The sequence below is a fragment of the Rhinolophus hipposideros genome, assembly GCF_964194185.1.
Source record: "Rhinolophus hipposideros genome assembly, chromosome: 21".
NCBI lineage: Eukaryota > Metazoa > Chordata > Mammalia > Chiroptera > Rhinolophidae > Rhinolophus > Rhinolophus hipposideros.
This window is the reverse complement of record NC_138067.1, coordinates 48082025-48103778: the sequence shown is the minus strand read 5'-3', so window position 1 is coordinate 48103778 and position 21754 is coordinate 48082025. Positions and strand designations below refer to the sequence as shown.

Below are 21754 nucleotides of genomic sequence, written 5' to 3'. Positions count from 1 at the left end.
CCCCATCCCTGATTTTTAAGCCATTGTTTCTTAGTCTAGTTGTAGGGCACAGCTCACTGGCCCATGCTGATATTATGAGCCTTGCACTCCACCTGGCTGAGGCAGTCGGTCGCCAGTCGTTAGTCACCTGCTCACAGCAGCTCATGGCAGCAGGAGCACAGTGCTCCAACCACCTGAGCCACCAGGCTGCCCCATTGAATTTTCATCCACTTAAATTTTGAGCGTGCATGCTTTCAAAGATTTTACAAATTCTTCTGACCAACAGAAGGGTAAATTTGAGGAGAGGCATGAGATAACCTGATCCTACAGATTGAGACAGCAGGTGAATCTTATGAGGGACAAGGTCAGGAGAAAGTGAGAACAGAACTGCAAGGTGGGGTACAGTGCCAGATGGGAGATTGCTTCCTAAATTACATAAATGTCTAACCACTGTGATGTACACCTGAAACTAATATAAAATAATATTGAATGTCCACTATAATTGGAAAAAAAAATAAATGAAATGCAGGGTGGGAAGATATGATGCTGTTCCAGTTCTTGGTGACTAAATGACACATCACCCCAAAACTTAGTGACTTAAACCAACAGCAATCATTTTAGTGTCACTCACGGTTTCTGTGGATCAGGAATCTGGGTAAGGACTCTGCTGGATGGATGGTCCTGGCTGAGTGTCTCTCATATGATGACTAGAGGGAGAACTACAAGGGACTGAAGGGACTGATTCAACGGGGGCTGGCCACCCTCTCTCTCTCTTCATGTTGACCCATGGACTCTTTGTAAGGAATGCGCTGGTTGCGTTTCCTCACAACATGGCAGCCTCAGAGCAATGAGTCAACTGAAGGAAACTCAGGCCTTCAGTACAAGTAAGGAAGAGATTGTTTTGTCCTGTCCATCACTGTTGGATACAAATAAGGTCACCTCCCAGTCTAAAGGAAGACATAAGCTAAAGGAAGTCAAACTCCATGAGGAACTGGCAAGTCTAGAACATGAGACTGGAGAGAGTGCCGTGACCAACTTTGAAAACCACAGCAGATGTGTTTGTGTGTCAATTGTGAGACGATAGAGGGCTGGACCTCTAAGATTTCTCTGTCTTCCCAGCATGCACACAGGCCTAGAACATGGTAGGTGCCCGGTATTTATTGAAGGCCTTGTAGGTGGCCTGAAGGAGGCTCACAGAGAAAGAGGGGTTGATGGCCTTACACTGCACCTCTGTAACTCCCAAGGGATGACAGCAAGAGGCAGTGAAGGCAAAGTTCTGGAAATGTGCCAGAGGCTGTTAGAGTCCCCTGGAGCTGCACCTACAATGGGGCAGTGGTGGTAGGGAAGAGACAAGTGTGGGAGGCAGCTAGCTCTTCCGCCAGGTGAGGACCGTGGGCATCTAGTTTCTGCACATCAGTGATCCGTCCGGTACTGAAGGGACTCCACAGCCCATGTCCCAGGAACAAGTGTCCCATGTCCTCCCCATAACTTCTCTTGGGAACGTGGAGATCAGCCTTAGGTGAACTTCCAGCTTCCCCCTGTCCCTGAGGAGTCACCTGCTTCCAGGAATTCTAATGTCTCACTGCCCCTCACATCTCTCCTTGGCTCTCCCTGTCTGGACTCTGCCACCCTCATGGTTACCCAAGTCCCATTTATTTTTCCCTTACTCCTTCTTCTGGTCCTTTACCCTGATACCCTTCTGGGATGATGGCTGGAATGATTAGATGACCATCAGCTGTAATCAGACGACCATACGCTGTGGCTGGGTGGCCATCAGCTGTTACCATCCAGAATCCTAAACCCGAGCATCCCACGGACTCCAAATGTGTCTCTGGACATCCCACAGACCTTCCCACTTAATTCCCCCTTCCGACCTGCTCTTCCTCTTGGGCTTCCTTTTGGGGCGCCCTGAAAGCCACCCATTTGCTTTTGTTTAGCACATCTGTAGCACATGAGCTCACATACCTGCTCTTTCCACTTTTTGAATGTTTCTCAGATTTTTGTCTTTCCCCATCCACTGCCTGACTCAGGCTCAGTCATCATACATCAGGATATCCTGGTCACTGCAGTGGCCTCCCCTCTGGTGCATGCCACCATGGACAGCTGTCATGCAGGGTCTCAGCTCCCGCTCCCCACACGAGAATGCAGGACATGGTGAGGCCAAAAAGGAACAACAACAGAGCCATAGATAGTGGGTTCATACCACTATATTCGTGATGGTGGCTGGTCGAGACACAAGAGCAAACATCTGCCAGTACGCCAACAAGGGGTCTTCCTGCACCCCAGTCTTGCTGGCGGTCCGGCGAGACATAGGACATGGGATCAACATGGTCCTCAATGTAATCTGCTTGCTAACCGCACTTGCTAGCCGCAATCCGCCCTCCGCTTCTCTGCCAACCAACCAACCCCCTAGCGTAGCCATGGCAGCTATATTAGTGGCTAATGGCTAACTGGTAACAGCTGATGGCCACCCAGCCACAGCGGATGGCCATTTGATTACAGCTGACGGCCATCTACTACCTGAGCCAGCACCTTTCCACGTGAGGCCGAGAGCCTGGAAACTGCTCTCTGGGGCTCTGTCCCCACAACAGCTGTCCCCACAGTGACTGCAGAATATATAAGGAAGTCCAACAACACAACAACAGCAAAAACTAACAACCCAATTAAAAACTGGGCAAAGGGCTTGAATAGACATTTCTCTGAAGAAGACATACACGTGGCCCAAAAGCACATGAAAAGATGCTCAGCATCACCAATCATTATAGAAATGCAAATCAAACCACAGTGAGGTACCCCTCACACCCTCGCTACCGAAAACGAAAACAAAAACAGAAAATAACAAGTGTTGGTGAAGATGTGGAGAAATTGGAGCCATTGTGCATTATGGGAGCACAAGGACAACAGTATGGAGACAGAATTACCAGCAACCCCACTCCTGGGTAGACACCCAAAGAGTTGGAGGCAGGGACTCAAACACGTCCACAGCAGCATTACTCACAACAGCCAAGAGGCAGAAGCAACCCAAGCGTCCATCAATCATGAATACATGAACAAAATGTTGTCCATCCATACGATGGAATATTATTCACCCCTAGAAACGGAAAGACATTCTGACACGTGCCACAAGATGGATGGACTTTGAGGATAGAATGCTGAGTGAAAGAAGCTACACACAAAAACAAAAATCCTGTATGATTCTATTTATATGAGGCTTCTAAAGTAGCCAAATTCACAGAGACAGAAAGTAGGATGGTGGTGACCAGGAGCTGGGGGGAGGGGACTGAAAAGAGTTCTGGGGGTTGGTGACACAGCAATGGGAATATGCTTACTACTGAATTCGACACTTAAAAATGGTTGAGATGGTCTATTTTATGCTATATGTGTTTTACCACAATAAAAAAAAAGGGAGGGAGTATGTTCATTTGAATTGATTCTTTGTTGTATTTTTCTGTTTTAGTTTTTTGTGGGCTTCATCAGTAACAATTAACGTGGGGGAAAACCCTAGGTGAGAACATTGCTGTCCCGTGATGCTGTATCCTGTATTTGGCTGAAATTAAGAGCTGTAAAATCTTTCCCTCCTTGGCACTCCACCTATTTTCTTGAACCCTTTATTCAATGATCCAGTTAAGTTTCTTTTTTTCCATTTTTATCTTTACTGTCTTTCTGTTTATTCTTTCTGAGCCTTTAAAAAATTCTTTCTGGCTCTCTTTGCCACATCTTCTGTGAGGATAAAGATCACTCTCAGCAATCAGGCGGTGGACATTCCAGATAGTGCGGACATCACTCTGAATGGACCACAGTTATTGTGAGGGGCCCAGAGGCACCCTGCAGAGGGACTTCAATCACATCAGTGTAGAGCTCAGTTTCCTTGGAAAGAAAAAGAGACTCCAAGTTGACAAACGGTGGGGGAATAGAAAGAAATTGGCTCCTGCCCACACTATCTGTAGTCATGTACAGAACACGATTAAGAGTGTTACACGGGCTCCCGTCACCAGATGAGGCCTGTGTGTGCTCAGTTCACCACCAATGTCATTATTCGGGAGAATGTTTCTCTTGTTGAAATCCAAAATTTCCTGGGTGAAAAATACATCCGCAGGGTCCAGATGAGCTCAGGTGTTGCTTGTTCAGTATCTCAAGCCCAGAAAGATGAGTGAATCATTGAAGGAAATGATATTGAACTTGTAACAAATTCAGCTACTTTGATTCCACAAGCCACAACAGTTAAAAAAAAAGAAAGAATATCAGAAAATTTGGGGATGGGATCTATGTTTCTGAAAAAGGCTGATGAGTAAGACCTAAGTTGTCCAGCTGTAGAAACACCAAGATGTTGAGTGATTCCTCAGACTCATTTGTGATATTTTGAAGATGCAATAAAAGCCATATGTTGATTTTCGAAAAAAATTCTTTCTGACAAGCAGAGAGGTTACATAATAGCTTAGCAGTTTATCCTAGAATTTGTTACAATTAAAAATATGTACACCTGAAACTAACATAATATCATCTGTCAATTGTAATTGAAAAAATTTTTAATTTTTTTAAATAAAAAAAATGTACTATGGGGACACAGTCCCAGAGAGCAGTTTCCAGGCTCTCCACCTCCCGTGGGGGCAAGGGGTGGGGTGCTGGCTCAGGTGGTGGTTGGCCGTTGGCTGTAGCCTGTTGGCCAATTGGCTGCTGATGTAACTGCCGTGACTGCGTTGGTTGGTTGGTTGGTTGGTTGGTTGGTTGGTTGTTTGGCAGAAAAACGGATGGCGGATTGCTGATTATGTGGATCCTACTTGTGTGTCTCACCCTGCCTCCAGCAAGAATATATAGTGGTATGACTCCCCTATCTATGGCTCCATGGGTGTTCCTTTTTGGCCTCACCATATCCGTTCTTTTTTTTTTTTTTATTAATTTTATTGGGGTGACAATTGTTAGTAAATTTACATAGATTTCAGGTGTACAATTCTGTATTACATCGTCTATAAATCCCATTGTGTGTTCACCACCCAGAGTCAGTTCTCCTTCCATCACCATATATTTGATCCCCTTTACCCTCATCACCCACCCCCCACCCCTTACCCTCTGGTAACCACTAAATTATTGTCTGTGTCTATGAGTTTTTGTTTCTCATTTGTTTGTCTTGTTCTTTTTGGTTTATATACCACATATCAGTGAAATCATAGGGTTCTCTGCTTTTTCTGTCTGACTTGTTTCACTTAGCATTATTCTCTCGAGATCCATCCATGTTGTCACAAATGCTCCTATATCATCTTTCCTTAACGCCGAATAGTATTCCATTGTGTATATGTACCACAACTTCTTTATCCATTCATCTATCGGAGGACATTTTGGTTGTTTCCATGTCTTGGCCACCGTAAACAAAGCTGCAATGAACATTGGCGTACACGTGTCTCTATAGAGAAATGCTTTCAGATTTTTTGGGTAGATACCCAGGAGAGCAATTGCTGGGTCATATGGTAATTCTATTCGTAATTTCTTGAGGAACCTCCACACTGCCTTCCATAGCAGCTGCACCAGTCTGCATTCCCACCAACAGTGTATGAGAGTTCCTTTTTCTCCACAGCCTCTCCAACACTTGTTACTATTTGTGTTGTTGATGAAAGCCATTCTGACTGGGGTGAGGTGATATCTCATTGTGGTTTTCATTTGCATTTCTCTGATGATTAGCGATGTTGAGCATTTTTTCATATGTCTATTTGCCATTTGTATATCCTCTTTGGAGAAATGTCTCTTCAGGTCCTCTGTCCATTTTTCAATTGGGTTGTTTGTTTTTTTGTTGTTGAGTTTCATGAGTTCCTTGTATATTTTGGATATTAGCCCCTTATCAGAGGAACTGTTTGCGAAACTCTTCTCCCATTCAGTTGGTTGCCTCATTATTTTGTCAATAGTTTCTTTTGCTGTGCAGAAGCTTTTCAGTTTCATATAATCCCATTCGTTTATTTTAGTTTTTACTTCCATTGCCTTTCGAGTCAAATTCATAAAATGCTCTTTGAACCCAAGGTCCATAAGTTTAGTACCTATGTTTTCTTCAATGCAGTTTATTGTGTCAGGTCTTATGCTTAAGTCTTTGATCCATTTTGAATTAATTTTGGTACATGGTGACAGATAACAGTCCAGTTTCATTCTTTTGCACATGGCTATCCAATTCTGCCAGCACCATTTATTGAACAGGCTGTCTTTTCTCCATTGTATGTTTTTAGCTTCTTTGTCAAAAATTATCTGTCCATATTTATGTGGTTCTATTTCTGGGTTCTCAATTCTATTCCATTGGTCTATGTGTCTGTTTTTCCGCCAATACCAAGCTGTTTTGCTTATTGTAGCCCTGTAGTACAAGGAAAAATCAGGGAGTGTGATACCTCCAGTATTGTTCTTTTTTTTTAAATATTGCTTTGGCTATTCGGGGTCTTTTGTGGTTCCAGACAAATCTGATGATTTTTTGTTCTATTTCTTTAAAAAATGCCATTGGGATTTTGATGGGGATTGCATTAAATCTGTATATGGCTTTGGGTAATATGGCCATTTTAACTATGTTGATTCTTCCAATCCATGAGCACGGAATGTCTTTCCATTTCTTTGTGTCTTCTTCAATTTCTTTCAAAAATGTCTTATAGTTTTCAGCATATAGGTCCTTCACATCCTTGGTTAAGTTTATTCCTAGGTATTTTATTCTTTTTGCTGCAATTGCAAAAGGAATTGTTTTTTCTATCTCTTTTTCTGAGATTTCATTGTTGGTATATAGGAAAGTAATGGACTTTTGTACGTTGATTTTGTAGCCAGCAACTTTACTGTATTCATTGATTGTTTCTAATAGCTTTTTGGTGGAGTCTTTAGGGTTTTCTATATATAGCATCATGTCATCTGCAAAGAGTGACAATTTAACTTCTTCATTCCCAATTTGGATGCCTTTTATTTCTTTCTCTTGCCTGATAGCTCTGGCGAGGACTTCCAACACTATGTTGAAAAGCAGAGGTGATAGGGGACAACCTTGTCGTGTTCCTGAACGTAGAGCAAAGGGCTTCAGTTTTTCACCATTAATTATGAGATTAGCTGAGGGCTTGTCGTATATGGCCTTTATTATGTTGAGGTATTTTCCTTCTATACCAATTTTAGTAAGTGTTTTAATCATAAATGGATGTTGTATCTTATCAAATGCTTTTTCTTCATCAATTGATAGAATCATATGATTTTTGTCCTTTATTTTGTTTATGTGCTGTATCACATTGATGGATTTGCGAATGTTGAACCATCCTTGTGCCCCGGGGATGAACCCCACTTGGTCGTGATGAATAATCTTTTTAATGCATTGCTGTATTCGATTTGCTAGAATTTTGTTTAGGATTTTTGCATCAGTATTCATCAGAGATATAGGTCTGTAGTTTTCTTTTTTTGTGTTGTCCTTACCAGGTTTTGGTATCAGGGTAATGTTGGCCTCATAAAATGAGTTAGGGAGTACTGACTCTTCTTCTATTTTTTGGAAGAGTTTGAGCAGGATTGGTATTAGATCCTCTTTGAAGGTTTGGTAGAATTCACTGGTGAAGCCATCTGGTCCAGAACTTTTGCTTTTGGGAAGGTTTTGGATGACTGATTCAATTTCCTTACTGGTGATCGGCCTGTTAAGATTTTCCAGTTCTTCATGATTCAGCCTTGGAAGGCTATATGTTTCTAAGAACTTGTCCATTTCTTCTAAGTTATTAAATTTGGTGGCATATAGTCCTTCATAGTATTCTTGGATAATCCTTTGTATTTCTATGATAACTTCCCCTTTTTCATTTCTGATTTTGTTAATTAGTGTCTTCTCTCTTTTTATCTTAGTGAGTCTAGCCAAGGGTTTGTCGATTTTGTTAATCTTTTCAAAGAACCAGCTTTTTGTCACATTAATTTTTTCTATTGTCTTTTTGTTCTCTATTTCATTTAGTTCTGCTCTGATTTTTGTTATTTCCTTTCTTCTGCTGACCTTGGGTTTCGCTTGTTCTTCTTTTTCTAGTTTTTTAAGGTGTAGCATGAGATTATTTATTTGGGATTTTTCTTGTTTCTTGAGATAGGCCTGTAATGATATAAATTTCCCTCTTAAAACTGCTTTTGCGGCATCCCAAAAATTTTGGTAGGATGTATTTTCATTGTCATTTGTTTCTATGTATCTTTTGAGCTCTCCTCTAATTTCTTCTTTGACCCAGTCGTTCTTTAAAAGTATGTTGTTTAATCTCCATGTAGTTGTGTTTTTTCCTGCTTTCTTTTTGCAGTTGATATCCAATTTCAAAGCTTTGTGATCAGAGAATATGCTTGGTATGATTTCAATCTTCTTAAATTTGCTGAGGCTGATTTTGTGTCCCAATATATGGTCTATCCTTGAGAATGTTCCATGTACACTAGAAAAGAATGTATAGTCTGATGTTTTAGGATGAAGTGCTCTATATATGTCAATTATGTCCAATTCATCTAATGTGTCATTTAGGGCTGCGATTTCGTTATTTATCTTCTGTTTGGATGATCTATCCATAGCTGTCAATGATGTATTTAAGTCCCCTAGTATAATTGTGTTTTGGTCAATTTCTCCCTTTAGTTCTGTTAGTAGTTGCTTGGTATATTTCGGTGCTCCCTGATTGGGGGCATAAATATTGATGACTGTTATGTCTTCTTGTTGTATAGTCCCCTTTACCATTATGAAATGTCCATCTTTGTCTCTTGTTATCTTTTTCACCCTGAAGTCTGGTTCAACGGAAATCATTATGGCTGCACCTGATTTTCTCTGGGTACCATTTGCTTGGAGTGTCAATTTCCACCCTTTCACTTTGAGTCTATGCTTGTCCTTGTAGCTGAGATGTGTCTCTTGTAGGCAGCATATGGTTGGGTTTAGTTTTTTGATCCAATCTGCTACTCTGTGTCTCTTTATTGGTGAGTTCAGTCCATTTACATTTAGGGTGATTATTGATATGTGAGGATTTCCTGTCATTCTGTCTTTAGTTTTCTGGTAAGGCTGTGTCTCCATTGTTTCTTTGCCTTTTTGTTGTTGTCTGTTATTTCTGTGTGGTGGTATTCTATGATGTTTCCCTCTGTTTCTTCTTTTATTACAGTATATATTTCAGATTTGGATGTTTTTTGAGTGGTTACCCTTGAGTTTATGTAAAAGAAAGTTTGATATTTAGAGTATTCCAGTTTCTTCAGTACGCTTACTTTCTCTATTCCCATATTCCAGTTCAGGCCTTTACGCTCCCCCTTTTTATGTTTCGGTTGCCACAAGTTGTCCCTGTTGATGGTGGTCTAATAGCCTCCTTTAGTATTTCTTGTAGTGCAGGTCGTGTATTAGAAAATTCCCTCAGCTTCTGGATGTCTGGAAAGGTCTTTATTCCTCCTTCATATCTAAAAGAGATCTTTGCTGGATATATTATTCTTGGCTCATGATTTCTCTCTTTCAATAGTTTGAATATTTGGTTCCATGCCCTCCTAGCTTGTAGAGTTTCTGCTGAAAAATCTGATGATAATCTAATGGGCTTTCCTTTGTAAGTTACCGTCTTCTTTTCCCTGGCTGCCTTGAGGATTCTTTCTTTGTCATTGATTTTAGACAGCTTCAATACAATGTGCCTTGGTGAAGGCCTGTTGGGATTGAGGTAATTAGGTGTTCTATTTGCTTCTTGGATTCGAGGATCCAGTTCTGTTCACAAGTTTGGGAAGTTCTCATCGACGATTTGTTTGAATATATTCTCTGTTCCCTTCCCTCTTTCTTCTCCTTCTGGTATGCCCATTATTCTTATATTGCTCTTTCTGATGGAGTCAGAAAGTTCTTGTAGAGTTCTTTCATTTCTTTTAAGTCTCAAGTCTCTTTCTTCTTCCCTCTGTGTAAATTCCAGGTTCCTATCTTCGATGTCACTGATTCTTTCCTCCATCTGGTCAACTCTACTACCTAAGCTGGATATTTTATTGTTAATTTCTTCTATTGAGTTCTTAATCTCCAGAAATTCTATTTGGTTCTTTGTCAAGATTTCAATCTCTTTTGTAAAATGCTCATGGTGTTCTTTGATTGTGTTTCTGAGTTCATTAAACTGCCTTTCTGTGTTTTCTTGCATCTCGTTCAGTTTTTTCAGAATTGCGATCTTGAATTCTCTGTCATTTAAATCACAAAGGTCCATATCTCTAAGTTCCTTTTCTGGAGACTTTTCACTTTCTTTCTGAGCTAATTTGTTGCTTCGGTTATTCATGGCAATCACTGATTTACTATTTCTCTTCCTAGACATCTACAGGAGTGTCTTCTGCAACAGGTTGATAGGTATGCGAAGAGCTTTTGAAGTTCCAAAGCTCTTTCTGCACCAGATTCAGAGCCCGTTTGTTTCAGCATTTCTGTTTACTCCTGCAGGGATCCGCCCAGATAGGTGGGGCCAGGGGCGGGGTGAGTTGTGAGAGGTGGCCCAGAGCAATGGCGGCGACCACCACCACAGCCAGTCCTGCTTCCACAGCTTTCTCCCCTTTGCCGGAACTAGTTGAGCTGCGAATCTGTGTCTGCAGTCCACAGTTCTCAGAGCAGCAAATATTCTGTCCTTTGATCCGACACTGCTACTTTATCGCTTCTAGCACCGGGCAGGTGGGGGCGGGGCGAGCTCTGGGAGGGTAGGGAGGGGGCGGCTAGTCTCCGTGCCTAAGGCTTCCGTTCTCCGCTCGGCAGTGAGGGCTTAAACCACCGATTTCAGCCCTCTTCCCTCAGTCTTTGCTCCGAGGTCTGCCGTGAGCGAGCGTTGGGTTCAGCGGTTTTGTATGCTGCCCCCTCAGCCCTGTGGGCGGTAAGCGGAGCCCTAGCAGTCCGAGTCCTTCCCTCTCCCGCAGCTGCGGTAGTTCCGGGAGCAGCGGGCTCCGAGCACTGAGCTAGGTCTGTGTCCTGCGCCCGCGCGGCTCCGTCTCCGCACTTCTCCTCTCCCTCCTCCCCCGCTCCCGCGATTCACCCACCTGGAGGTGAATTCAGTAGTCGGCCTCTTCGTCTTGCCTGTCTGCTGTGCAAGGAGTCCTTTGTGGAGTTATTGTTGTCCGATTCGTTGTAAATTCCAGGGGAGCGTTACAGAGGCTCACCTCACGCCGCCATTTTTTCCGCAAGTCCACCATATCCGTTCTTATGTGGGAAGCAGGACCAGAGACCCTGTGTGACACCTGCATGACATGTACCCTGATAATTTTGGTCTCCTAAAATTGCATGATAAATGAAACCAGTTAATTAGGTATTATGTAGTAATCACCATTTTATCTCTGTGCAATATTTTGAGGTTAATTATAATGATTTGTATAACAGTAACATATTTCATAACAAAATTTGAATATGCCATTCTAGTAAAAGTGGCTGACCGTTTCTAAGCACAGAAAGATTTCTTTTGACACCATACATAGTTATTACAATATTACTGACTGTATTTTTTATGCTGTGCTTTACATCTCATGACTACTTTGTAACCACCAATTTGTACTTAATCCCTTCACCTTCAGGACTGGTTATTTAAAATGTTGGCTGCAGAACAGGCTAGTAGCACCTGTTCGAAGACCATTGCTGCCATCTAGTGGACATTTATCGTAATAACTATACAAATGAGCTCTGAAATCAAGTTCCAATTTTACAATTTAAAATGTTGAAAATAATCAAGATGTGTATGCTAGTAGTGGCCCCAGGTTAGACATAGTCACCTTATTCTGTGAAAAACCTGAACCAGCGAAGAAACACCACAGCCCTGAGCTTTCCAATTCCCATTCACTCCTCAGACCTTGAACCCATACCTGTCCGAATTTTTTTTCCTTTAATGCCAATAACACAAGATAATTTCTCACCGTGAGATCTCGTTTTGCTCGCCCGAGTGGAGGGCTAAGAAGAGAACAGGATGGGAAGAAATACAAGCAAATCCATCCACTTGTGCTATCTGTGCCCTGTCCCCTTTAGATTTTTGAAAAGCCTTACCTTGTGCTGCTTGCAGGCATATTTTTAATAGACTGCAGGAAGGGTACATGAGACCTCCCTGAGCTCTTGTTGCAACTTCCTGTGACACTATAATTATTTCAAAATAAAACTAAAACAAAGCAAACCCCTACCCAGGTGATTCCAGGTCTAAGAACCAAGGATGAAGAGCACTGATTCGTGAATCATCTGCAGGGCACGTTAGGCAGCTTGCTGGACCTCACCCCCAAAGTTTCTGATTCAGTAGGTTTGGATTAGGGCCTGGTGGTTTGAATTTCCGACAAGTAGCCCAGCTGTGTACATGCAAGGGGCTGGCGGCCACAGCTTGAGGCAGGAGTGATCGAATGGTTTGTCAGGCATGGCCCCACTCATCGTCCTCCTAAACTCAGCTATATCCTCCAGGAGGGTCTTGAGGCACGGGGAACACCGTGTGAGGGGAGCAGGCCTTTGTGGACATGCAGCAGTGTCCATCCTGGGCATGGACGTGGGCGTGCAAGCCGCTAAATGGACTCACTGATTTTAATGAGAGCATGGGGCCCTGTAACTATAGCATCGCTATGGTTACAGTGGGTGATGAGAAAACTCTGACCTGGCAGAATCAGCCACACACTAGGATCACCGGAAGAGCTTTTAAAACTCCCAAGACGGGGGGCCACAGCCCAGACCAATCAAATCCTTGTCTCTCAGTGTGGCCGCCAAGCACTTGTGGACCTTTTTGTTTTCTTTCAGCTCTCCATGTGATTCCAACATGCACAAACTGGAAAATGGGGCTATTAAAAACAAAACAAAACTGTGTGTGGTTAATTGATCACAGAGTCCCTAGGGTTAGAATCAATGAGTATGTTGTATCATCAAAATATTTTCTTGGTCCCACGAAGGAAGTCGGACTGAATCGCGGAGGTGGACAGCCAGCTCCTACTCAGTTCCAAGACAGCTTACAACCCAGTTTGGGGATGAAAACGGAGTCCAACACGCTGATTATAGATGGTGAGCCTGCCTCAGGGAAGTCCTCTAAAGCCTTCTCCTAAAGGGACCTGAGGACTTTTGTAAATGGGCCACCCCTGGGGGAAGTGACATACCCAGACCTTTGAAGATTACTGGACCCTGCTGACGAGCTAAACCCACTCAAATGTGCTCAAAATGTCCCCACAGACCAGAAGTATTGGCATCGCCTGGGAACTTGTTTTTAAAATGCATTATCGGGACATCAAAAATAAGGGACATCTGAGAAAGTGTCACCAAGAGGAGTCTGAGGAGACGTGACAACTAAATGCAATGTGGTGTCCTGGAGGGGGACTGGGACAGTGGGCTTGATGTGAACACCAAGCCAAGGAAATGTCAATAAAGTATTGCTCTTAGTACGTTTCAATGTGTCGAGTTAGTTATCAGTTGTGACAAATGTACCGTTCTAATGTGTGATGCGAATAATGGGGGAAAGTGTGTGGGACTTATGGAAATCCTGTGGACTTTAGAAAACTATCGTAAAATTCAGTTTGTCTTAAAATTCAGATCCCCAGGTCCTGCCTCAGAGCCACCAAGTCAGAAACAGTGTGGGGCCCCTCATCTGTGGTTGACAAAGCTCTCAGGGGGTTCTCACGTAACAACATGTCGTCCCCTTGTCAAAGTAGGAATGCATGGGCTGCCAAATTTAGCAAATAAGAATAGATGGTGCAGGGGGGAAACAGAGAACAAAGGATGTTTAGGGCAGTGAAACTACTCTATATATTACGATAACGGTGCATACATGTCATTATACTTTTGTGCAAACCCATACAGGTTTTGCACTGCAAATTCTCCCTTTTGCAAATCAAATTCACCTTTTTGCAAATCAAATTCATCCTTTCGCAGATCAAATTTTTCCAAAAAAAAAGGTTTTCTTAATCTTTGTAATAAAAATAAATCCAATGTTAAGTTATTGTTAAAATTAAACATTTTATTGCATGTATTTAATAATAAACATAAAATACTTATTTAACATCAGAAATACTTATTTACTTATAGTTTCATTTATTTCTTGCACAGAACTTAATTTTTGAAAAAACTTCTTCAGTGGGGTTCATCATTGGAGAGTATGGTGGTAGAAATAATAGTGTGTCTTCTCTGACCAACAAGATCACATACCTCCTGGCATTTGTGGAGGCTTACATTGTCCAAAACAAACCAGATTATCTTCGTCCAATTCCTGCAATAATCTCTGAGGAAATTCGCAAAAAGTACTTGAAGTAACCATAGAATGTGCAATAACTTCATGCACATCATTCCCTGAATGTTTATTGCTGCAATTAGAGAAACATTTTGTTCTCTAACCGTTGGCACGGTGACACAAGCTGGTGTATTAACTTTCAATCGCACCTTCATTTTTCAAAAATTAAGTTCTGTGCAAGAAATATTTTGGCTGACCCATCAAACCATGAACATTTAGTAGATGTTATTAATCATTCTGTTGCAACTATTACTCCTACAGATTGTCATAATTGTTTTATGAATATGTATATGAAATGACCACGAGCAGCGGCAGGAGAACCATTATAAATGAAGCTGTAAGCAAATAAGTATTTCTGATGTTAAATAAGTATTTTATGTTTATTATTAAACACATGCAATAAAATGTTTAATTTTAACAATAACTTAGCATTGGTTTTATTTTTATTACAAAGATTAAGAAAACATTTTTTTGTGGAAAAATATGATCTGCAAAAGGATGACTTTGATCTGCAAAAAGGTGAATTTGCTTTGCAAAAGGATGAATTTGCTTTGCAAAAGGGTGACTTTGGAATGCAAAACCTGTGGAATGGACATTGCCTAAAGTGAACCTTGATGTAAACCGGGGACTTTGGGTGATTACAATGTATCAGTGTAGGTTCATCAATGGTAACAAATGTACTGTTAGTGGGGATGTGGACAATGGGGGCTGTGCACGTGGGGGGGACACAGCGTGTAGATGGGAAATTTTGGTACCCTCCTCTCAATTTGGCTGTGAACCTAAAACTGCTCTAAAAAGTTTATTTTTAAAAAACACAAGATGCTCAGTGAAATTTTAATTTCAGATAAATGAAAAATTTCAGAATACTGAAAAAACAAGTTGTGTGTTTGTTTTTTGCGTTTGCCAAAATAAGACTATTTTGAAAGTCATTTGAAAGACACTGAATAAGAAAGGAGACCTAAGATGCAACGGATGTAGAGTCTTATTCGTATTATGTCCAACCCCCACCAATGGTCTCTATCTTGCCAAAAAGTTGCTTTCTTTGGTGATTCCTATTTTTAGCTTCCTGGAGAAGAGCTCTTTTCCCATAAGCCATCTTCATTTTTTTTTGTTTTTTAGAGTAGAGCATTATTTCCAGGAAACAGCGTGTTTGTTGTAGATGGGTATTTTTAAAAAACATCAAGGTAGATCTAATATGTTCAACAAAGTTGGGGGAGGGGCTCTGCCAGAGGTGAAGTGGAAAGGTTCTCTAGTATTTCCTTATCAGCTTGCTGAGACCAGTAATCCCCATGTGGAGATGGCATCCAGGAATGTGGTCCTTGCAGAGTTGTCTTTGCTTCATAAATGCTAATCATGTTAAAGCCGGTGCAGAGCCAGCTCCTCCTCTGTACCTGTCTTGGAAGGAGGCTCTGTAAATCTCCAGTTTTAATGTTGACAGCAATGCCATAAATTATTGGAAAGTGACTTTCATTTTCTTTCCGGTCATTTAGTTCTGTCACACATGTCACTAAGTGAATGTCATCTTTTCCGTCAAATTCACTAAGAAGCTTATGAGTAAGTTCTTGTGACAACTGCCTCTCGTCACTGAAGCTGCCCATGAGATGCACGTCCAGGCTCCCACACTGAGCGTGGGCGGAAAGGATTTCATGAAGTTCATGATGAAGGGCACCTCAGCCTTGGTATGGGCTCCATCCCAATGTGTCAAGCAGGTAGCCCCATTACCTCCAGAAGCTGGTGGGCTCAGACCAGCGCAATCGCCCTCAGGCTGCCGCCAACAAGTTGTTTATTTGAAATTCAAATTTCACTGGGACTCTCGCCACCCTACTGGGATCAACCTATTTTAAATGAAAGAATGGATAACAGGAGACAGTCAGCAGCCTGGGTTTAATTATGAAATATTTATTGAAACAACTAACAAGTCTTGCTTTCATTGCACTCAGTTAACACCACAAAACAAAAACAAAACAACCCCAAAACTTAAGGAAACCAATAGGGAAGAGAAGCAAGTATTCAGAGACTTTAATTCTAGACACCCTCATGGTGTCGCAGAAACCTTGCAACTGCTTAACATGTCATACATCGGTTTTCAACATAGGTGAGAAATCACCATTAATTTCCTTCTTGGGCAGAAGGGACTCAGGCTTGACGGCAGAATTTGGGGAAGTCACCTTTAAATGTGTTTTTTGGTGGCGTTTAAAAGTTCCCAGCTGCCGGAAAGCCTGGCCACATTGGTGGCATGGGTAGGGCTTCACCCCAGAGTGGGTACGCAGGTGAACGTTGAGGTTCCCTTTGTGGTTGAAGTGTTTGTCACAGACTTCGCACTGGTAAGGCTTCTTGTTGGTGTGGACCCTCTCGTGACCACGCAGGGTGGAGTCGTGGGTGAACCGCTTGAGACAGAATCTGCAGCTGTAAGGCTTCTCCCCGGTGTGGATCCGCTGGTGAGCGCGGAGGTCTGAAGGCTGCACGAAACCCTTGAGGCAGAGCATGCACATAAAGGGTTTCTCTCCTGTGTGTTTCCTCTGGTGAATACTTAACTGGGAGTTATAATTAAATCTTTTCTTGCATGTGCCACATTCAAACGGTGCCTGTCTCCTGGCTTCTCTTCCAACAGGATGACCAGTTGGTTCCCCGGTGCTTGGTGAACGCCCTGAATTCGACCTGAGTTGTCTGGTGAATTTTTCTGTGATCAACGATGTGTCCCCTTCTTGAGTTACCTCTTGGGGAATGGAGGTGTTGGCCCGTTTTATTCTTTGGCGACCCCTTGGACTCTGAGAGTCTCTTCTTTTCCAAGTCTGAGTCAAAATGTCTGTCTCCAAAACACCTGTAGAAGGTAGGTTAGCATTCACATTTTTAATACAAGTTGCTTCTTGGGGATTCTTCCCGCTCTCTGCCCTCACAGAATCTTCTGAAAGAAGGAATTCAACACAGAACATGTACTAACGAGTGTTTTTGACAATACCAAACTCACTTGAACCAACACTGATGTTCGCTTAGAAATTTCCCGTCGACCAACAAACCCGAGAGACTGGATTGCAAGACACTAGAAAGTCAGTTAATGGAGGCTTGTCCCCAAGAGATGGTGATGGATACCCAGCCCGGTACCCAGCTTGGGAACAGAGTCACTGACTCCTCTAAAGTCCCAGTTTCCATACTCACCAGGACCCTTTGGAGTCTGGGGCTGTCGACAGGTAAGTCCCATCATTGCTTCCCCATCATCCATCAGGTTCTTCTCCAGGTTCTGCATGGGTCTCAGACCCTCCAGTTCACCTTTTCCAGGAATGCTGTCTGGTAGGAGGACTTTCTGCCCCTGACAACAGGCAACCAGGTGTAATTACAAACTGTCTACATAGGGATGTGGAAAGCTCTCTTCTCCCCTGATCTCCCTGATCTGATCTGACACACCAACTTTCCTAGTAACACAGTTCTGTGGATATGCCCACACATCCTTGGGGCCACGCCCATCACCCCCCGATAATCACCTGACCCGGACGTCTGTCGTTAACCTGTACCCACCACACCTTTAAATCAAGTCCATGTGTTTCAGTTTTTACTCTTAATTCTCTGATGATGTAATACGGCTCCCTGTCATCCTAAAGTCTTCCTGACCCTGACTGTGGAAGCAGAATGACTGTAGACCCTGGTCTCCTGACTCAGCACTACTGATATTTCGGCTGGGTCAGTCTTTGTCTTGGGGCCCATCCCGTGCGTTTAGGATGACAAACAGCATCCCTGGTCTCTATTCACTCAATGTCATTGCAACCCCCATCCCCACTTTGACGACCAGAAACGTCTCCAGACATTTGCAAAGGTCTTCTGGAAGGCAAAATGACTACAGCGTGGAACCGTTCCTTTAATTTAAGGAATTGACAATATTCCGAAAACTGGTCCTTTGGTCAATTGTGGTTTTTATGGAACACCTTTGAGGAAAATGAGCTTTCAGGTCATTGACCTGTGGCAAGTTGACCTGGCACCATTTCATGGAAACTTTCTTTCTTCCCACCCCTAATACTGAAAGCTTGGACGGCAGAGGGACAAAGGTTGACGAGTCTTTATCAACCACATTGACTTGGAAGTGTCTAGGAATTGAATGCCTCCATGGGAATTGCTGGAGAAAATGGGTCCACTTCATTCCTGGGCCAAATGCCCAAATTCCTCTAACAGCTACTACACACACCATGTCCTTTATCCCTCCTGCCACCTGTCCCCAGACATCAGGGCATCACACTCACCTGCACCCTTGACATTTCATTGATTCGTGGCAGATTCTGCAGCTCTCGGCAGACCTCCGGGCTGTTCTCAGGATGTATCTCCATGTCACTCCCAGAGGACCAAGGCTCCCTGGACACATCTCTGATGCTGTCCGTGTCACTGACCTCAGTTTGAGCCATCTGAACATCTGGATTTCGCACAAGAAATTTCTGTCCTTGTAAACTGATTATGGTCTGTGGGGAGAAAATAAAACAAGAACCGGATGCAGCACCTCGTGCTGCATCCTACTCGGCACACACTTTACTGGAATTACTTGTTTAAAATCACAACCTCCCAAGTTGTGGCAACCAAAAGTATCTCCCAGCATAGCCAAATGCTCACTGGGGTGGTGAGGTGGACTCACCCCACCCCCGACATTGCATCAAGATTATGTTGTGTCACCTTTGAATTGTCACAATGACATCTGTGATTTGAGTCTGGCCACAACATCTAATCAACCTGATTGCCTCCCCATTTTTTCCCACCTCCTCAGCTAAAAATCAGCTCAAATGTTGTTATCCTAATACATGCTTTGTCCGCCCCTGACCTAGGAAGCTAAGATGTGGCGCGGTGAAAATCTTGACACCTTGCTAAAGAGATGCTTCAAATGTTTGGGGTTTGCGTGTCACTCAGCTGGGTTGTAACACCTTCACGATTATTCCAGATTGACATTTTATAGTTCCCCACAGCAATTTTTCCACCACGTGGGCAAAGCTTATAATTCTCACTCTCAGCTCACACCTAAAGTTGTGTAAGGATTGCCCTGCTGGACTGTCTTAGTTCCATCCTGTCCATGTACAAATGTCACCTCTAGACAAACTTATATCCCCAAGATGGGAGCAAATGTGCATCATGTGCTCCACCAGGTCTCATCCTTTCCTGGATCCCTTGACCCTTGCTTCCTCCACCCCCTTTGCTTCCTTAACTCTTTCTTCAAAGCATGAGGGTACTCAAACCACAATGATGAAAAATGTCCCCATGGAAGTCTCCCCTAATCCAGTGGCTCTCACTGGGGAGTCGTTGACCCTGTGGGACATATGGCAATGAGCAGAGATTTCCCCCCATGACTAGGGAGGTTGTGATTGGTAGAGACCAGGGTTGCTTCTACACACCCTGCACTGCATAGGACACCTCCAGAGCACGGGGCCGTCCCCAAACACCACTGTCAACTTGAGAAACCGTGATCTAGTCAAATGCCCACTCTCCCACCCAGCCCTTTCTTTCTCCTCAGCATTCGCTCAAGACTCTAATTACAGTGGACTGGTGTCAGGTTCCCTTTTCCTTGAACCTCTGAAATGTCCCTTACACAACCGTCTCCATGAATGGTAGGGCAGGTGATGGTAAAGTGTGTAGACTCATGAGACCCATTACCCAGGTTGAGACCACTGTCCAATGACAGAGACTGGGTCACTGTTTGGCTATATCCTGTCTGTGCCTGTTTCTTTACCAGTAGTAACCCCCCCCTCCTCCCTGCTGTGACAACCGAAAAAATCTCTAGACATTGCCAAGGGTCACCGGGAGGGTGGGGGTGTAAAAATCACTCCTATCTGAGAACCACGGGCCTAGAATAGACCCCTTCTGCCCTTTCTCGTCCAAGTCCACCTTGCAGCCCCCATACCCACTCGCCCTTCCCCAGACTGATCACGAAGGTCCTACTCACCCATTTCTTGGGTTTGTCTTTGTTTCTCAGCATGTCCTCCAGGTCTTGACAACTGTCCACACCACTCTCCTTGACTAAGACCTGGAGCTCCAGGGGCATGGAGATCATAAACTGCTCCATCACCAGCTTGTCCAGGATCTGTTCCTTGGTGTGGATATCTGGCCTTAGCCACAGGTGGCAGAGCTCACGGAGTCTCTGCAGACCCTCCAGGGGGTCCGCCTCCTCTGAGCTGGTAAATGTTCTGAAGGTAATGTGCCAAGTCTCCGAGGTACAGTCCTGCTTGTCAGACACGTTGAAACCTTGGGGTGGTACGGACTCTAGCAGCTCCCATCCAGGGCTGTCTTGGGATGTCCCACAGCCCCATGAAGATGTCTGGTCTGCAGCCATATTTACCAGAAATGTGACTTTGAACAAACGCTTCCTGAAGCCAGTGCCTAATGAAGACCTATGTGAAGGGATTTACTCTGTAAGAGATCCAGAATTCCGGGCTGAGGGTGGAGAATGCATCAGATTAGTTTAACGTCTTACTCCACCCTTCCCTGTTCTGAATCCCACCTCCCACTGGACACCACTTCTGCACTGGTCTTATACTTCACACCATGGAACTTCATCCATACTGCTATTCTGACATCCGCTTTTTACTATATGTGCCAGTTGCCATGTCTGAATGGGCTCTGATTCCTAAATGTACAGAGATGGGGTCAGTCTTCTCATCTGTAAACTGGGACAGTGTTGTTCTTTTTACTATACATTAAACATGGCCATGATGTATGAAGCTTCTAAAACCTATTTGCATAGTAATGTCAGTTTTCGTAGCTTCCCATCAACACAAAGTACATGGATTTGACTGGTAATATTTAATCACTGCGTTTAGTCATGATTCTGTAGGAAATTACAGAAAAATATTTACAACCTGGAAATTCCATGTGGTGTGGTGACACTGGAAATATTAGCCTAACATTATCCCCAACACATTTCCTACAAGCTCCTACAGATACTTTGTTAACAGTGATCAAATGCACTACATAAAATTCACTTTTTTAGCTCTTTTATAAAAGTGTACAGTTTTGTGCCACTAAGCGGCTTTGTGATGCTGCGTGACCCTCAACACTGTCTCGTTCCAGAATCTAGTTTTCATCACCCCAAAAGAAAACCCTGCGCCCATTAAGCAGTCCTTCTCGCTCTCTGCACACACCCTGACCCCCCTACCCGTGACAATCCACTAATCTGCTTGGATTAATGTATCACGTATACATAATCTCATCCCAGAAAATGGATTAAAACCCAATGCTCTTTGAAATTTTCAGGAAGCAAGATTTTAGGAGTTTTTCACAGGTCCTGAACCTAGCTTCCAAAGACAAGGGCCACCCTCTGTGACTCTCCAGAGACCCATTTTATTCCGAACAACAGCGATGAAAAAACAGCCCAGCATTCCTTTTACACAGGTTGGGTCCACCTGAAGGTCTGGAGAGGAGAAAGAATTGGGAGGGAAGGTCTTGAGCAAGGTCACAGAGAGTCAGGAGGAAGAGACCCGAGGAGAGGGGTGTGGGGGGGAAAGGGGGGTTCCCAGAGTTTCCTGTGTCCATAAGGTGAAAAAAAAATATGCAAAAGCATGGAGATGTGAGAAAAGACAGCTTGAAATCCTGGGAATTAAAAGAGGTTTCATGCTACTGGAAATCTGGAAGAAGGAATTCAACTGGTAATCTGTAATCGCTTTGGGTTCCTTTCACTTTAAAGC

At 43.3% G+C, this 21754-nt stretch overlaps 1 protein-coding gene and 1 pseudogene across 2 annotated transcripts; both read right to left on the bottom strand.

Annotated features, from left to right (window-relative positions):
* Positions 1–15166: 15166 nt before the first annotated feature.
* On the bottom strand, positions 15167–15825 carry LOC308489493 (protein N-terminal asparagine amidohydrolase-like; annotated as a pseudogene). Its single transcript has one exon. The product of its transcript is annotated as a protein N-terminal asparagine amidohydrolase-like (transcript).
* Positions 15826–16180: 355 nt separating this feature from the next.
* ZSCAN5B (zinc finger and SCAN domain containing 5B) lies at positions 16181–20403 on the bottom strand (the record flags this gene model as incomplete). Its single annotated transcript, XM_081031567.1, has 5 exons — positions 16181–16627; positions 16823–17013; positions 17211–17415; positions 18338–18550; positions 20017–20403. The coding sequence occupies 5 exons, from the start codon at positions 20401–20403 to the stop codon at positions 16181–16183; spliced, it is 1443 nt and encodes a 480-aa protein (XP_080887693.1).
* Between the last annotated feature and the right edge of the window lie 1351 nt (positions 20404–21754).